The 17,686-nt window shown below is 38.9% G+C and overlaps 2 protein-coding genes across 3 annotated transcripts in view; one reads left to right on the top strand and one right to left on the bottom strand.

The window, feature by feature from the left end:
• The window catches only part of LOC146650811 (CD209 antigen-like protein C), a 10,234-nt gene extending 7,139 nt beyond the window's left edge, over positions 1–3,095 (bottom strand). The window contains exon 1 of one of the 2 annotated variants that reach the window (XM_085384708.1): positions 1,776–3,095. The gene's annotated coding sequence lies outside the window, so the exon portion shown is untranslated. The remainder of the gene's footprint in view (positions 1–1,775) is intronic. The other variant, XM_085384709.1, reaches the window with a different exon arrangement.
• A 960-nt stretch (positions 3,096–4,055) lies between these two features.
• LOC146650810 (axonemal central pair apparatus protein HYDIN-like) overlaps positions 4,056–17,686 on the top strand; it is a 54,245-nt gene continuing 40,614 nt past the window's right edge. Inside the window, exons 1-22 of the mRNA XM_085384706.1 lie at positions 4,056–4,136; positions 5,043–5,147; positions 6,382–6,507; positions 7,198–7,317; positions 7,612–7,746; positions 8,611–8,810; positions 9,067–9,191; positions 9,733–9,934; positions 10,117–10,291; positions 10,928–11,027; positions 11,301–11,419; positions 11,765–11,988; positions 12,156–12,223; positions 12,339–12,580; positions 12,971–13,071; positions 13,724–13,859; positions 14,980–15,144; positions 15,240–15,392; positions 16,005–16,243; positions 16,359–16,656; positions 16,765–16,908; positions 17,375–17,518. Coding sequence (XP_085240832.1) covers positions 5,070–5,147; positions 6,382–6,507; positions 7,198–7,317; positions 7,612–7,746; positions 8,611–8,810; positions 9,067–9,191; positions 9,733–9,934; positions 10,117–10,291; positions 10,928–11,027; positions 11,301–11,419; positions 11,765–11,988; positions 12,156–12,223; positions 12,339–12,580; positions 12,971–13,071; positions 13,724–13,859; positions 14,980–15,144; positions 15,240–15,392; positions 16,005–16,243; positions 16,359–16,656; positions 16,765–16,908; positions 17,375–17,518 — 3,294 coding nt within the window. The 5' untranslated portion in view covers positions 4,056–4,136; positions 5,043–5,069. The remainder of the gene's footprint in view (positions 4,137–5,042; positions 5,148–6,381; positions 6,508–7,197; positions 7,318–7,611; positions 7,747–8,610; positions 8,811–9,066; positions 9,192–9,732; positions 9,935–10,116; positions 10,292–10,927; positions 11,028–11,300; positions 11,420–11,764; positions 11,989–12,155; positions 12,224–12,338; positions 12,581–12,970; positions 13,072–13,723; positions 13,860–14,979; positions 15,145–15,239; positions 15,393–16,004; positions 16,244–16,358; positions 16,657–16,764; positions 16,909–17,374; positions 17,519–17,686) is intronic.

Raw genomic sequence — 17,686 nt, 5'->3', positions numbered from 1 at the left:
CCTTGTACGTCGTGACATACATAGGATTCAGTGAATAAACTTTCTGAATCCTTTATCATCCACAACTGAAAATAGTTGGAAATCAAGTGCAATCATTTTTGCTAGGTCTTTATCAATTGGGTTCTGTTTTGCTGGCATCACAGACTTCTGCAAAAACTGTCTAATAGAGCTCTGGGTTGGTTTAGGTGGTTGTGGTGGTATACTGCAAGATGCTGTAGATGCAGCCACAGCAACAGTTGTAGTAGACACACACCATTAATATCACACTCAACTGACTGTGTTTTATCTTCCCATTGCACTGATGGTTGGAGAGTTCTCAGGTGCCTGTGCAGGTTGTTTATGGAGCCGGCTCTGTATGATATCCTTTTCTAGCAGACTCTACACTCTGCCTATGTATTGTCAACAAAATTGAAATGGTTCCACATTTTGCTTCTTTTCGTGGTGTCACTCTTTTTCTTTACTGTACCTTTCTAATGTGACGATGTTGTCTCTTATTGTTGTCCCTGGCTCTCACTCTCCCTCCTGCTCTGTTCCTATGCTACTGCGAGTGTAACTACTGCCCCTCCCCATCTGCTCAGCGCAAACACAAGACTTATGTGTGGCGAAAAGCGAAAAAAAAGAGAGAGAGAGAGAGAGAGAGAGTGAGAGAAAAAACAAACAAACCATGGCTCCCATTAAGGAGGTACTTGAAATTATTTATGCCACAAGTTGTGTTTCCTTTCCTGTAGAATACCCAGAATTTATGTATTCTTTAAAAATGAAAAAAAGAAAAGCTTTTCTTTTTCTTTTTTTGTTTTGGCTAAATGGTTATTGTTTCACACCTGGTTCTTCCTGGTCTTGGACACTTTCTCTCTATCCCTCTCCTTCCTCATTCTTCTTTCTTTGCACTGACAATTACACAAACATACTGTATTCATTAAGAATGTTTTTTCTCTCTCTGTCCTTGTGCTGCCATTGCAAAGGTAATTGTACCAATTAAAAAGAATTTACAACAGATAAAAGATATAAACTGATTCAGATCAATTTAAAACAATTTTCTAATTAAATATCGACTCTTTCATTTGACTTGTACTGACTTTTTCTTCTTTAAACAAATATGTCCAAGATTGGAAAAAAAGGAATTAAACATAATTTATTCTGTTTGGTTCTGTGCTTCAACACACTGTCAATAAATGTACTGTAGATAAACAATTAATAGGAAACTTTAACAAACTGAATTCACAAAGTACATTAACTCCTTGGATGGCAAGAAGCAACATGGCTCAGAAAGCTAAAATAGATTTCAATATCTAGCAATCTAGCCTATGTTCGCTAATATTAACATAATGAAATTTGGGCATCCTTGGGGCCCCCTACAAAGGGCATAATCTCATCTTAATATTTACATTATTAAGTAATCCATCCACCTATCCATTCATCCATCCATTTGTTTCTGCTTATCCTTTTCAGGATGCTGGAGGATGCAGGTGCTGGAGCCTATCCCAGCTGTCTTAGAGTGAGAGGCGGGGTACACCCCGGACAGGTGGCCAGTCTGCCGCAGGGCTAACACGGAGGGACACAGCCATAGACAACCAGTTGCTCTCACATTCACTCCCACATTCACACCTATGGGCAATTTAGATTAATCAATTATCAGGGCCATGCAGAGACGTTTAAAGGGGCGAGTGCTCAAAGCTAAAAAGGGGCACATTGAACCAGGCTGAATAACAACAACGCACATTCATCAAGAATCTAATATGGGCAACGAGGCAAAGCAAACGTAGCCTATGTTTTACCTGATGGGTACAATGTTGCTGTTAAGGTGTTGCTGCTGCTCCTGCTGCTGATAGTGCTGGAGGGCAGGGCTGTGCTGATCTGAGACTGTAGACATTAAAAACTCCATAGGAGAGATGGTAGCTGATTAAACAAGTGTCATGAGATAATAACAAAATGCAAAGATTGGTGACATAAGGCAACAAAAAACTGAGAAATAAACTAGACTGTGAATCACTCTTTGCTTCTCTTCTTCCTTCCATCCCATCATTTCGTATATCACTCTCCACTTGCTGTCCATCTGAGAACAAGGCACAACTTGCTATTGCAATAAACCATTATTTAATTATCCACACTTAACAACTCTTACACTTAATCTATAATAAAATGATGACAGAAAAATGTTATAGAAGCAAAACATTTCAGTTGTGCTTATTATTTTTGTTTATACTGGAATACCTCTCCAACAACTGGTACATGTGTTAATGTTACCTGTGCTCTTTCTAATCCAGCTGCTGAGGGATCCACTACCTTTAGTAGCCTCACACAGCTCCTACTGTTTCCTCCTCATGTCCTTACCAGCCATGTCTGGACAATGATATATCATGAGTAATAATTTAAAAATCCATATACATAAAACACACACATGCACACACAGTGACATTTTAGACCTTCTTCAGAATACTGTATATACTGTGGGCACAAGTTTCCATCATGGTGCTGATCCAGAATCCTTCCCTTATTATTTATTACTAGAGCTACAATAATAAAGCAATGAGGGGAAAAAAGTAATAAATATGAAATAATGTATTTATGGTGATTCCATTTGTTTCACTATCCACTCTGTGCAGGGGCAAAGCTTATTACATTTTTAAACTGTAGAGATACAATAATTTTGCTGCTGTAAAATCAGCATTTTGTTTTATTTAAAAAATAAATCTAATATAATCTGTTTCTTAATGTATGTTCTTTAAAATACAGCGTGTTTTTTTTAAATATTATAATTATAATCATTATTATGTGGACATGCATATTAGATCGTTTTTTAGTGAAATATCCCTCCAGAAAGGCAGGAAAAGCCCGGAAACTTACTTTAAAATATGTTCTAAATACTTTAAAACTAAATATGTTCCCTAAAACGGTGACAGAGCTACAGACCCATGACAGCCTTACACAGGAAGCCAGCAGCTATGACCAGCACTACTTGTGCAGTTAATAAAAGGACAGGTAATGTTTGTCGCGCTGTTGCACACACAGCACGCTCGTTTGTTTCAGTTCGTCAGTTGCAACAAGACAGCTTACCAACGTGTACGTAATAAGCTAATACTCCTGTGTGCTACACACTACAGTGTACACTGTACACCTACTTACTGGTTTGTCGCATCAGTCTGTGTCTCTGAGTTAACTTGTGTTTCTCCTACAGCTCCGGACCACAAAAAATGCGCGTGCTCTTTGTGAGCTCGTTCCCGGCTCGTAACCAGCGCGTTCTGCCGTCAAGGGCGATCATTGGTTAAATGTGATCATGTGACTAATACAAGCCAGATCCTTTTATTTAGCAAAACTGTGATTAATAGTTAAATATTATTGTTGAGGGGCACAGACAGGACTCCGCACGCACACACACATATAAAAAAACAATTGCCTCAACAAAAGGGCACTTTGGGCACCCATCAGGAAAGGGGCGGGTGCTCAAGCCCCTTCCGCCCCCCCCTCTGCACATGCCTGTCAATTATCCTATCCCCACTAACTGCATGTCTTTGGACTGTGGGAGTAAGCATTAAGTAATAATCGTAATAATTTAGGAACTATTACTTACAAACTACTTACATTTACTTACAACTGTTTTGTTTGCTGTAAAAACGGACTTTTTACCATCTTAGTACTTTTAAGCAAATCCAACTATCAGAACCAACAAACAAAGTTAGAATATTAGTTGTGAGGTACTTGCAAAACTCTGGAGTTTGATCATTTTTGTCAGTTTTTTCTTAGTTATATGCTTTTCTCCCTTCCTGGAAAGAGAAAAGTGAAAACATATATATGCACTGTGACTAATTCAAAAACTTTACAACTATGGAGACTTTGAGTAACATATAAATAAAGCTCATAATAATGCTGAATAACAACAATTAAATATAATCACTTTTTAATCAATTAGTCATTTTACTTGCTTTTACAAACTTACGTGATAGTTGTTGTATTCAAAAACAACCATGTATGAGAAAGCCTTCTTTTTGTCTGTCACAGCTCGAGCCAATCAGCAGACCCTATACTGAGACGTTGATGAGTGTGTTGCCACGACAACGAACCAAGACAACATTGACTTGCGCGCTGGTAACTGGCTGACAGAGGGCTTGATGTAAGGTAAAAAGTTCTTCGACACAACGGTGAGTTCTTATTAAGATGCTTGTTTGTGCAGTCTGTTAAACGATCCATTATTAACGTTAAAGTGAACGCATAGAGTTCTTACAGCCTATACTGTATGTACAACTACGGGATCCACGGTATTGTGAAGTGCTTAAGAGAGTGAGAATATAATGAAGTGCAAAGCTCAGCGAACAGTAGCCTACAACTGTTAACATAAAAACAATGCAAACATGAATAAAACAGCTAGGCTTTAGAGACTGTTTATGCTCCTCTTCTTCGTCAGTGCTCCAAAATTTTCTTATTCACACGGAGCACTGCACTCCGTCTAGGGGTTTCTTAAACTTACCAGCTAACACAACGACTTCTGAATAAATGTGATGTCGTGGTCTCGCTCTCTCTCTCTCTCTCTCTCTCTCTCTCTCTATATATATATATATATATATATATATATATATATATATATATATATATATATATATACATCCCATTTTTTTCTTCTTTTTGGTTACTCAAATGTTTCTACGGTCACATCAACGACAAATTTCCTTTTACTGATTCAAAAAACCCATATTTCATTAAACAGTCATGAGGCCATGCTGAGAAAGCACTTGATTTCTGAAATTGAATCTAAATCTTCAAATTACTGTACCATAAGTATGTATGACATAAACTGAAGTGGACATGGTATACCATCTCCACTGTTTGCCAGGTCTCTCTTGGAAATGAGATTTTTAATCTCAATGAGATTTTTTACCTGGATAAATAAAGGATTAATAATAATAATAATACAGCATATAGATTTCAGTTGTTAAAGACACACCCTAATGCTACTTCTGAACCTGATATGATAACTGAAACATAAAAAATGGATGTCTAGTTTATGACTCCATGTGTTCTCTTGTGTTCTTCTGTTTCCTTTCTTGCAGGTGATTTTGCCATACAACATATTCAGAATGAGCGTCACTCAGGTGAAGAAAAAGGCGTCCCTGCTATGCAACAATAAGCGTGTGAAGGAGGGGAAAACAAGGAGGGTGAGGTTCTAACTTGCATTTTTTCCCTTTTACCTCTGTAATTTTGAAGCTGCTTGCAAGTTATGTTGTGAAATATAGCCATATGACAGCTTTCAGGTGACAAGGAAATGAAGATGTTACAGCAGATGTCAGAAGTGGGATTTTCTGACAAATAAACAGCATTCTGTTTTCTTGTGACCTACTTCTTGCACACTGTCCCATTCTTTTTTAAATAATGCTTAAAATGATGAGTTGTCCTAATAATCACTTTGGCTTCTCATGTAATTCTCAAAATGAATTACATGACTACAGTGTTTTGTTGCATTGACCTCAGCCTAACCATTTTAGCTCTCTTCCACTTCACTTACAATTTTCTCAGGTCAGAATGTGGAATATTGATGTCCATACTTGCTTACTTATTTGGTAAGATTGTTAAAAAGAAAAAATTAGGCTCATCATCAGTGTGAGCTGCGCTGTTACACACCTGACAGAAACTAGGTACAATGTTCAGGGATGCAGTGGAGGGATTAACATTTTCTACTCTGCATTAGTTGTCATTTCATCTCATGCTCTAAAATATTTAATATTTTCAAAATAAGTGCATCCAGATAGTCTTTAGATTTTATAAAGACTTCAATCTGTGATATTTTGAAACTAAAAGATTTAGTTTGTTACGAGAAGCCACCAGTTTGCTTTGTTTCCGTTTAGATATTGGAATCCATCAAGATTTTAAATAGTCAGATTTCCAAAATAAAAGCTCCCTCATTAGATATGGAAAATAACATGTTCAGAAATATAAGATAGGTAATGACGGATAATCAAATCAAATTGTAAAAAATATTCTATCTGCTGCAGATGCTCGTTTTTACAATCTTGTGGCATTTATCTCTCTAACTGCATAATAAAATGAATAATAATTATTATAATTATTAATGATAAAAGCATAAATATTGCATAAGCAGTTTTGCAGTTATGTTATTCATTTAGATTTAGAGTTAAGCTAAAATCATTTTCCTTCAGAGAGACTAAGTGCAATTAGTTGTTTTTTTGCTTTAGGTGCACCAATGACAGAGGATTATGTAGAAAATACAATACCCAAAAAATGATGCACAAAATGAACATTATTTGAGTTTATGTATATGCAAGCATTAGAGCTGTAAGCTGAGCTGTTTCAAGAGCAATAGCCTACAGCTCAGCGCCTCATTACTGCTGATTAGGAGACCGTAAATAGGCCTGTGTTGCTGTGTGTTTGCAGGTGACTCCATCAGTTTTCTCCCAGGAGATGTTGCAGTCCACAGAGGAGCGCCTGAGTAACACAGCTGAGGTGCACCCACCTCGCATCCTGGAGTTGCTTGACCTGAGCGCCGCTCCACATCACAAAGTAAATGCCAGCTATAATTCTGTGATATCACACTAGTTTAAAAACTTTCTTCCTATTACACACAGTGATACAGTATAACATTAACTGGGAACCAACAATAACAGTGGCAACAGTCTACCGTAAAAGGTGCAAATTGAAAGGGAGTTCTTATTTTTAAATATTTTCTTTGATATCACTTACTCCTGCCTAGCCTATTGCCTAGCAATATGTAGAGACTCTTGTGCTGCAGAAACAGCTCAGACCCTTCAGGTGAAGAACTGTAGAAAGGCCGTGGTTGAAATAATCAGGAATTTGACTCAATCACAGCACATTTGCCTGATCACCAGTCTGTTGATTTTTCACACTCATCATTTGTAGAGTTGTCGCGACATTATATTTTCTCCCCATAATTGATTGTATATTTTAAAATTGCATCTGCACAAAAGCTAGGACTGCATAAAAAAGAGATAATTAATATTATTGGCATCATACTGTGTGTCCATCTTTTCACTGTTAATTAGGAAAAACATGTTTTCTTTTCTGATCATTACATCAATATGAATAAAAAGCTTGTTTAAATATTTACAAATATTATCATGTGTTTGTGCTCACAAAGCAGCAAAGCAAATGCACTGTTCAATACGTATTTAGTGCAAAGTATGAGGTGAATTTGAAATCTAAAGAATTGTCTCTGTATGTGTGTTTGGCTAGGGTTCTTTTCCAGATATAGATCAGCCGCTTTTTCAGCCCTACCCTTCTGAGTTGGTCTTCCAGAATTTCTCTCCTGGACAGACCTACAAGTTACCATTGCTGCTTCTCAACAATGACAAGGTATATTAATCAATAAGAGTAATGAAGATCAAATAATTTTGAAATCAGCATGACTGTCAAGCCTATATTTGAATCAGAAACATTTGTGAAACAACACCGCCGCAGCATGACTATTTGAAAAAGAGAAAATGTGGGGAGTGTGAAGAAAAGGTCATTGCTGACTGGAGGAAATCTGAATAAGATACCATGATAAGATACCATTTTCAAGCAATGATTAATAATCACTACCTTTGTCCTTCTTGCTGTGCTGGGTTTATGCACTTATCAACAGTTTATGTTTATTTTTTTGTTCAGGTTTCACGGCAAGTGAAGCTGGAGCAGCAGAACTCCGTGTATTTCAGTGTTTTGCCTTCAAGTGATGCACGCAGCAACGTTGCACCAGGAATGTCTGCCACTTTCACAGTCTTCTTCACCCCACACGAAAACAAGGTACAAGAGACGTTTGCATTTGATTGGACTTTGCAGCACAAAAACAAAGAAGCCTAGACTGAGAGAACAAAACACAAAGTCACAATAACCACATATAGGATGAGGATAACCTCATATGATCTTGTATAGCCTTTACAAAACTTTCTGCATAAATGTTTCATGAAGTCTCAGTTAGAATCAGAATCCACTAAAAAAAATAGTCCTAAATGTTGAATTTAACAAAATTAATTACACGTAAATTTTCTGTGTAATTTTGGTACGTAAATACAATATGAAATCAATCAAGAGAATATACTTGATTTGTATACATTTTCCTTAATGTTTAATTATTTCAACAAATAACCTTCTGATTTTGTCACATATATAATTTAAAAAATGTTTTTTAATTATTGGTTCATGTTTATTAAGGAAAGAATCTTTTTTTTTTTATTGTTTTAAGGGTTAGGACTCAAGTATGATATTTTTGGTTAGTTTGTTATTTACATTTGAATAACTGAGCAGCTCATGGAATAAACAGCTTGTTTCGCTCACCCCAAACCTGCAGCGTCAGATGGCTGCCACTTCCTGAGCTTCATTATGTCTGTGGTTTCTTCCTGTTAGAAGGGAATTTTTCCTCCCCACTGTCACAAAGTGCTTGCTGATGGGGATTTCTCTATATTACTGTAGGGTCTTTGCTGCCTTGAGGTGACTGTTGTTGTGAATTGATGCTATAAAAATTCAGTGTAAGAATCAAACTGGATAAAATTGAACTGCTTGTATGCCCAAATTCAGTGGCACAAAATTATTTAACAACTGATATAATATAGTATATTGAGTTTATAGAGTTTGTGTGGTTGCAACAGGCTTTTCTCCTTGTCTACACAGGACTACCACCATAGACTGGTTTGTGTGACAGAGAGGGAAAAGTTTGAGATTCCAATCCGGGCCATTGGGCCACGTGCCATTCTTGACTTTCGAGACAAGCTTGACTTGCCCGTGTGTCACGTGAAAGCTTCAACTGAGAAGACTCAACTTGTTTGTAATGTAGGAAACAGCAAAGCCAAATTCAGGCTCCACACAGAGAGGTGAGAGTAAAACAGTCATTCTTGTACCCAGTGAATAGTTATTTTTAAAGTTCAGCTTGTGAAAACTGTTAAATACATTTAAGAAAAAAATTCAGAATCATAAGTGAACAGAAAACATTTTTTACCTACTTATCAAAAATTACACAATGGAGTCTTGGGTATACCTTTAACTAGACTTTACAGTACTTATTGTTGGGTCTAGTTAAAAGTTTGCTTTTCCTCTGTCAGTTTCTAAAACAGTAACCTATTATTGCAGGCCTTTTTCAGTGACACCTGAGTTTGGGGCACTTGATGTTGGCGAGAGTATGCAGGTGACTGTGGTTTTCCACCCAATGAACACAGGAAACCACAGGCAGGATCTGTTGCTGCACTACCATACTGGTGAGAAAACAAAACTGTGACACCAATGAGACTTGTGTTGAAGACTCTTCAAGATGTAACAGATAAATACACACTGATAAGGGGCTTGCGAGAGCGGTGCTTATGTGTTTGTTGGTTAGGGGGCCAGTGAAGTAAAGGTGACATACTGTAGGTGATGAAAGAGAATATAGCCAGTCTTTAGGGAATGAAAATTCAGCTCATAATGGCTGTATTATATCACATTTCCTGCTTGGTATGGCTAGATCAGAGGGGTTGTTTTCTCTTCTCCCTGATTTCTTCTCATAGTACATGTTACATCTTAGTGACTTTGGTATACTGCCAGAATCTGGTATTTAGGAATCTCCTGTTGTCTTTCAATTAGACAAGAGTAACCCTGTTAAATTTCACTTAAATCCCGACAGTATTCCTCCATATTTTTTACAAATGACTAATGAAAACAAAAATAGACAAAAAAGGTCTCTTGATACCTATTCTCCACCACTTATGTTACCCTGTGGTAACCAGTTACTAGGTCATAAGCACCATGATATCTTCTACTCAGGTGAAGATGTGTACATTAGCCTGCATGGGTCTTGTGAGGAACTGAACATCCACCTTGAACCTGACTCCATCTGGATGGAGAATACTTATGTCTCCCTGATCAGTACACGCACAGTGTCCCTCACCAACCACAGTAGCATCCCTCTTCAGTACTGCTGGACTGTGTGGCCCAGCCAACAAGAAGAGGACCTGAGCTTACTGAGGTATTTATGCAAGAGCACAAAATGTATTTATTAGAGCATGTGTTGCCAGAAATGAGCTCAGGTACCCATCACATTCTTTCTGTCGTGTAGATCTTTGTCCTTCTACTGGCCTCTTTTTCCCTCTGACCCTCCTCATTTGCTATTTGTTATACTTTTCACTGTCTCTCCCTACTTGTCTCTAGGGAGGGCTCAGTGCTCCAGCAGAAGGAAGAAGTCGAGCTAGGACAGTTGCTTAAGTCTGACCCTGCAGGGATCCATTACCTCCCGCTGCAGTCCAGAGCCCCACAGGAACACAGAAGTCAGGATGCAAACAACTACCTCTTGGCCCTTTCACACTGTATAACTGTGGAGCCTCCGGTGTGTTTGTGTTTCATTGTCTTGTCGTGTGTTCACATGATTTTCCTCTTGCCAGACTGATTAGTTGAATACTTAAATGTCATTACATTGCCCATTGTTTCTTTTCCATCAACTCTAGAGGCAACAATGCCTCCTATAGTATGTCTGCATAATGTAATAGTTTTAAGTGGGGAGAAGGAACAGGAGCAACAGCACTTGAAATTTGTTGATGTTTCCGTGAATCATTTCTTGCACCATGCTCTACCCTCAGAGCTGTATTATTGCTGTGAGAACAGAATTCTGAAAAGGTTGATCAGATCTGATGTTAAAACTGTCACACAGACTTTGTGATCAAGACTGTTTGCATATAACGTCTGTCTGATTCTTCTGTGACATTAGAACCACAGATTAGGGCCTTTCTGTCCAGAGACCTTTAGAAAGTATGAGCTGCTCTGTCTTCTGTCCCCAACTCAGCCCCATTCCCTGGACAAAGAGATAGACAGCACAGAGTTAGGGAGGTCACCTGCGTGTTGTTGTGTGTGTGTATGTGTAGAGTAAAGCCTGACCAAAAAATCAGTCGTTTTCTTCTTCTTACGTTTTTGTAATGTTTGCATTTTGATTCACTAAAATAATTATTGTTGTCTTTACGTGTTTCAGGAGGGGGAAATATGGCCCAGCACCACAGCGAAGTTCACCATCATCTTCAAGCCTGAGGAGGCCAGACTTTATCAACAAACCATATACTGCGATGTCACAGGTTTACTCCGGTTTCTCAAACACACACACATACAGCAGCAAAAGATAATAATTCATAATGTTATCAGTTTAATCAGTACTTTTTGTCCATTTTAGTCATGTTTACATTGTTAAAAAATAGAGCAAAATCACAGAAACACAGAGGCAACTTTTAAACTTCACCGTCACATGCATAAAATCTGTGTGATGTTTTCTTTCCTGTGGCCCTACAATTTTCCTTTCTCTGTCTTTAGTTCTATTGTAACTCTTTTATCATGGCTGTTTGTCATCTTAGGATGTGAATCACCGTTACCCCTCACAGTCAAGGGCAAAGGCACGGGCCCTCAACTTGTGCTTAACTATGATGGGATGAACTTAAAAGATTTATTCATAGGTGAAAGATTTCGCCAAGAGGTAAGAAAAACCAAGCCAGTGTGAACACGTTATGTTATTCCCAGTATGGCTCTAATGTAGAATGCTTGAGCTACAACTTTGTGTGAGTTGAATTCAGCCTTGGTGGATGCACTGCAAGGTTATAGTTCTTATCCACAAGATAACAAAACAGCATATATTGTTAAAAAAGCTGTAAAAATAAAATAAAAACAAAATCAAAAGTTTTTCTTTTGACAGTTTTAATGCACAAATGTAATGCTGAAAGACTCTACCACCTTATATCAATTCATCTACTCCATGAAACACATTTTGTATTTAGATGATCAATATTGGGTATTTGTTCTCATACAAGAATTCATTCTTCAGGTGCAGTTGTCAAACAAAGGGCCAATTGATGCCCCTTTCAGGTGGTCAAGTCCTGACACCACTTTTGGCCGCTGTTTCTCCTTCAATCCCGAGGAAGGTGTTGTTCCCTCTGGCACCTGCCAGATAGTGGAAGTATCGTTCTGCAGTCCCATTCTGGGTTCATTCTTTGAGGAGTTGCTGCTAAGTGTAGCAGGACAACCTCAACCACTGACCTTCACTGTTGGGTAAAGTTAGCAAGCAGCGAGCCAGTTCTCTGCCAGGACATTTACATGTAACACAGCACAAATAAAAGCTGACCCAGCTGTAGTAGTGGGTCTATTACACTCTCACTGCATATTTTCAAATCTTATTGTTCCCGAGGTTTCAAGGTTTCTTTGTCTCTTCTTTGCAGGGGTTCCGTCATTTGTCCCACAATCCACTTCAGTGTTTCAGAGCTTAATTTTGGGGATGTAGCCTTTGGTACATCACTTTTGCTCTTCTAGTTTTTATAACATATATCCAGAGAATAATGACAGACATCATCTTAATATATTCACATTTTCTCATATTTGCTTCTTTTAATCTCCCTGCATAGGTTTTCCAGTAACAGTTGGTTGTACGCTCTTCAACCCTTCCTTTGTACCTGTGAACTTCATCCTGCGTGTCTTGGGGGACGGGCTGGGCTCTCCTAGTGTTAGCTCATTCAAACAGATTTCGGATGAGTCACTGAAAGATTGGCAAGGTTATACTGCTAGAGATCTTCATCCATGCCCTGTGGAGTTCACGGTCAGCCCGGCAGCAGGCTCAGTGCGTAGCGTGTCCGATGTTGACATTAAGGTACAGTTTATTAACACCATCCCCGCCACTGACAAAATATTCCAGCAGTCAGTGTTTTCATGTTATGAAATAGTAGGAAAAAACCTCAAATATTCTGTTTTTATTTTTATATACATGTAAATTATGTAGATTATTTAGATAATATAAAAAATATCTGGGGAATCTTGAAGGATTAGTAAATCTCATTGACATATTTTGCTGGTTTAGAAAATAATCAGATCTCTAGCCAGCAGTCATCATCATGGTGGTTACTCTGTCGATACTGGGGTCTTTAAAGCTGAAGGTGACATTAATGAACTTTCCTTTCTTTTTAACCTTAGACACTTGTTGTCCTGTCTGTGTATTGGCGTATTTGTGGTCTTGTTGTATGTCTGTGCGATGTTTGTACAGGTCACACTGTGCTCCAACACAGTCAGGACATACCAGCTGTCACTGGTGGTGGATGTTGAAGGTGTTGGGGAGGAAATTCTGACTCTGCCTATAAATGCTAGGTACATAAACATGCTTAATGTCCAGACGTACTTAAATAAACAGTTATTGAAGTCATTTCTGTCACAGCAAAATGAATCTAAATGTCATACTGGGCCCATTTACACAGATCTTTATTCTCTATTAGCCTAAGACTGAAAATCTTTTTCCCTTTGAAAAGGGAAACGTAATAAAAAATGATGAATGAGAATGAATGGCCATCCATCTGATATAGGAAAATAGAATAAAATGTCTTTGTTGTGGTGTCTTGGTTGGTGGATGAGACCCATAAAATCCATGAAATGACATACATTACTATAATTTTTCTCATTTACTTTTTACTATAAGTATAGTAGTTTTTACGCTGTATTTGTCATTAGAGATTAAATGGAACATATTATGTTCATTACCAAGTCAAGCATCCCTTAAGGATCCCAATTAGTAGGGTGAGTGTTAAGTAATCTCTTCTGTCATCTTTTTTCCTAAAGCAATGTAGCTTTTTTTCTTCCGGTAGTCTCTGTTGCACTTTTGTTTGTTTGCATCCATTGAACTTGAACTTGGAGGATTGATAGAGTTTAGGCATGATGAAGTGCAAATACACATCTTTTATTCTCCTCACCTTTTCCTTGTTTTTCTCCTGATTGTCTGACTTGCTTTTTTCCCCTTTGTTGATAGGTGTGTTGTGCCTCAGATTTTGGTGGATACTCCAGTGCTACACTTTGAAAGGTGTTTCCTCAATCAACCCTTCGAACAGAAAGTGCGGTTGACCAACCCCAGCAATTTGCCTGCCTGCTACGGCATGCTTGATCAGGTTGGATGGATCACCGGAGCAACAACAATTATAGAGTTTACATGTTTTGGCAGCCACTAAAGTGTTTTACACTGTACCTTTCCTTTTCAATCAATATGAAGTTGGAGCCAGGAGAAAGTTAGCTTAGCGTAAAAATTAGAAATACCCACTTTTAGTTCGTTGCTTGCCACAAAGGGTCACCACAGGTAGCTCCACAAATTTGATTTGGCAGATTTCTATATCAGACGCTGTTCCTGATGCAACTGCTAAGGGATTTGTGTCTCTTCCTTAGAACAAACTGGGATCTTTCACTTGTTAGGCAAATGTGTAAACAGTTACACTGTGGAGCCATGAGCATAAAGATTGGAAATGAGCAAACAAAAGAACTGGCTTTGTCTAAATATAATCAAATGGTAAAAGGCCTGTATTTGTATAGCACTTTACTAGTCCCTAAGGACCCCAAAGCGCTTTACACTACATACAGTCATCCACCCATTCACACACTGGTGATGGCAAGCTACATTGTAGCCACCAGGACCTCTGACCACCACCAGTAGGCAACAGGTGAAGTGTCTTGACCTGGAACCTTCCGATTACAAGGCGACCTCCCAACTCTTGAGCCACAATCGCCCACAAACAACACTGTGTCTGATTTGATTTCGTCTTCTCAGCCTAATAAACAGCTCACTCTTCTTATTTTGGAACTCTGCGTGTGTTTCTTGTATTTCACTCAAAAGATGTTTATTTGGGATTAAGTTTAGAAAGTTATGTCAGGTGGTTCCACAAAACTGTGTCATGTAACTGCTAAGAAAGCGTTTAAGTTTTATTTGTGTTATTTTGCTTTGAATTGATTTGGATTTTTGAGACAAAGGGCAACAAAAGCTTTCCTTATATAATCAGTGACTGTGCTTCATATATATATATAGCAGAGATAGATTCTTTGTGTACACATGCACTGAGGCAACTTGTGGGCGACCGTGGTTCAGGGGGGCGCTTTGGGTCCCTAGAAAAGCGCTATATAAATGCAATCTGTTATTACACATGCACTGAAGCAACTTACCTAAACACAGTTTGTACCCGATCTGTATGCTGACATTAAAACTTATGATTTAGTTTTTCTTTTTGCTCTCCCTGTTTTCAGGAATATGAGGATAATTCTTCGCTGCTTTTAGGCAGTTCTGCACCCAGAGGAGTGATTAATCCGGGCAGCTCCGAGGAGCTTCCTGTGCGTCTCCTAGCTAAGGCCCCTGGAATGCTGCATCACACGATACGTATTGCTGTATTTGGGAGCTCCCAGCCACCCCTGGTCAGTGGAAGTGCATGTGTGGGAGTGCAAGTTGTGTGTAGGTCTGAATACCGGCATGGTGCTTATTCTCTAATCCTACTTCTGTTCTGTTTCAGGAAGTGGCCTTATCATGTATTGGGCACGGGCCACTAGTTCACATTCAAACCACACAGCTACACTTTGGCAAAATCCCAGTTCTGACGGACATTGGCAAAACCCTGCTCCTGTCAAACCACTCGCCTATTCCAGCTCACTTTACCACTCCAATGGTACAAACACTCACCCAAGAAAATAAAAACACCATTTGTGACTTAGACAGGCAGGCGCATACTATTTACTTCATATCTGTCCAACCATAGATCTGTTCACGTATTAGCAGTCTGACTTTCTTAATTGCTGTGATTGATCAATTATCAGTCTAATTGGATATGTAATTTATGAGCTAATGATTTTACTGCTATGGTAACTCTTGAAATAATTAGTTGCTGCTTAAATTTGAGAATGAGAATAAGGGGCTTCCTTTGCACTAGTCATTTTAAACCAAATTGTGACATTTTACCAATTTAGATAGACTTTAATGATAAAATTATGTAGTCTCACTGTTTGGTGTAACATTTATGCACAAAAAATGCTGTTAACCTTTACTGTTGACTAGACTTCAACTTTCATCTCTTGCTCTCTCTTAATCTCTTATCTCTCAGAGTTCATTCATAGCAAACCTTTGCAGCACAGTTATAGAAAATGCTCCCACTTGATATTTTCATGCATCACATTTAGTGCTGGAACGACCTATTGGAGCTTCTACGCTGCTTTGTGTTTTTTCCTCAGCTCATGATGTTCACACTATGAATAGACTCAGATTTTTGTTTCTGCTTCCTTAGACCATCAGAAAGCCCTTTTGGCGTATTGAGCCCAGTGAGGGGGAGGTGCCACCATGGAGCCAGGTGGAGCTCAAGGTCGTGGTGCATCTGAAGGATACAGTTCCGTTTGAGGGCAAGTTAGAGGTTTCCATACAGGACAGTCAGCCACTCACTGTCCTCCTGTCTGCCACTGGCACTGGCACTACAATTGTCAGTGACAGGCCTTTTGGTCCCAGCCTTGACCTGGGCACCCACTTCAGGTAGAAATCCCATTTTCATAGACTAAAATGGAGCGTTTCCTAGTTATTAATTCACGATGTAGATGTGGATAATACGACACTGACACTATCCTTCGTCTTTATTCTACTTTGTAAGTCATGAAGCATACCAGTACCACTTCAAGCTCTGCAACCATGGCAAGCGAGTACACCGGATGTACTGGAAGGTCGATACCTCACAGCCCACTGCAAAACTCTGCAAAGGTGGCACCTTGCCCGACCAAAGCTTCCTACCCCCTATCTTCACTCCTAAACAGAGAGATGATGCAAGACGTGGATCTTCACTCCCTTCCAGCAGGGAGAAGTCGATGGTTAGCCTCAGACCGTCTCGTCTGGAACTTTTTCCAGGTGGCTCTGCTGACATGGTGCTGACAGTCTCTGCAGACTCCCCAAAGGTGAAATGGTTTGTTGCAAGTTAAAGGTTTGCGCATGCACTAAATGACATGATGTAGCATAGTAAGCAGCATAGAACATGTAAATAATGCTTCTTTTCGACAACGCAGGTTGTACGTGAACGTCTGGTGTGCTACGCTATAGTTGGCCAGCAAGGGTATCAGGAGAAAATCATGTCTGTAGACATTGCTTGTCGCTTTGTGGCTCCGCTGCTCAGCATTTCCTCAAAGCAGCTGAACTTCTACATAAAGAAGGTTAGTCTTGAGCAAAAATTAGAAACAGTGCCTTGTCTAGAATAAAGGCATATACTGAATGCTCTCTATTGTAATGCTCTGTAAGTTGCATGTATTTTTAAATATTATCTAAAGCCTAGTTAAAGGCTAAAGTTAAATATCCATAAGCTACAACTTTGATAGATAGCTATGTCAGTCTTACAGGTGTCCTTAATGCATTTCGAGATTCACAACCAAATGCCACATAGATGTTGTTTAGTTTAGGGATATTGTGACAGGATGTCTAGCATATTCCAAACTCTGTATAGTTTAGTGAAAGCATTTAGATTATTTTAACATTCAGAATTTTTGAAAATTACAATAGTTTAACCTTGTTAAAGACATCATTAGCTCACAGTTAACAGCTAGTTGTCGATTAAACTGCAGCAGCTTCATTCCTGTCCTTTATTGTGGTTCATTTAATTAAGGATTTGTATATGTGTTACAGGTCAAAGGGGAGAGTGTGCGGCCCCTGTATGAGAAGCTGATCTTGAAGAACGTGTCCTCTCTGCCTGTATCCATGAAGTTGTCGCTCATAGAACCTTTCTCTCTGTGTGAGGCCCCAGGGGAGCACAGTACAGCCACCACTAAGGTGCACATTGTTGTTTGCTAGTTGTTTTCGTTTTAAGTTCCAGGAAAGCAGATTTCCTGGATTCTCACTGTTCTGTGATAGAGCCATGCACCAATGTTTGTGAACATTTTTGTGGAAACATGTTGTGTTCTTACTGTCTTGTAGATGAGCTTTTCTCCAGATTAATGT

Source organism: Rhamphochromis longiceps, linkage group LG16, assembly GCF_057381845.1.
Source record: "Rhamphochromis longiceps isolate RC_006_pf linkage group LG16, R_longiceps_female_GT1.1, whole genome shotgun sequence".
Lineage (NCBI taxonomy): Eukaryota > Metazoa > Chordata > Actinopteri > Cichliformes > Cichlidae > Rhamphochromis > Rhamphochromis longiceps.
The sequence above is the reverse complement of the archived record's forward strand: the minus strand, read 5'-3'. Positions and strand labels throughout refer to the sequence as shown.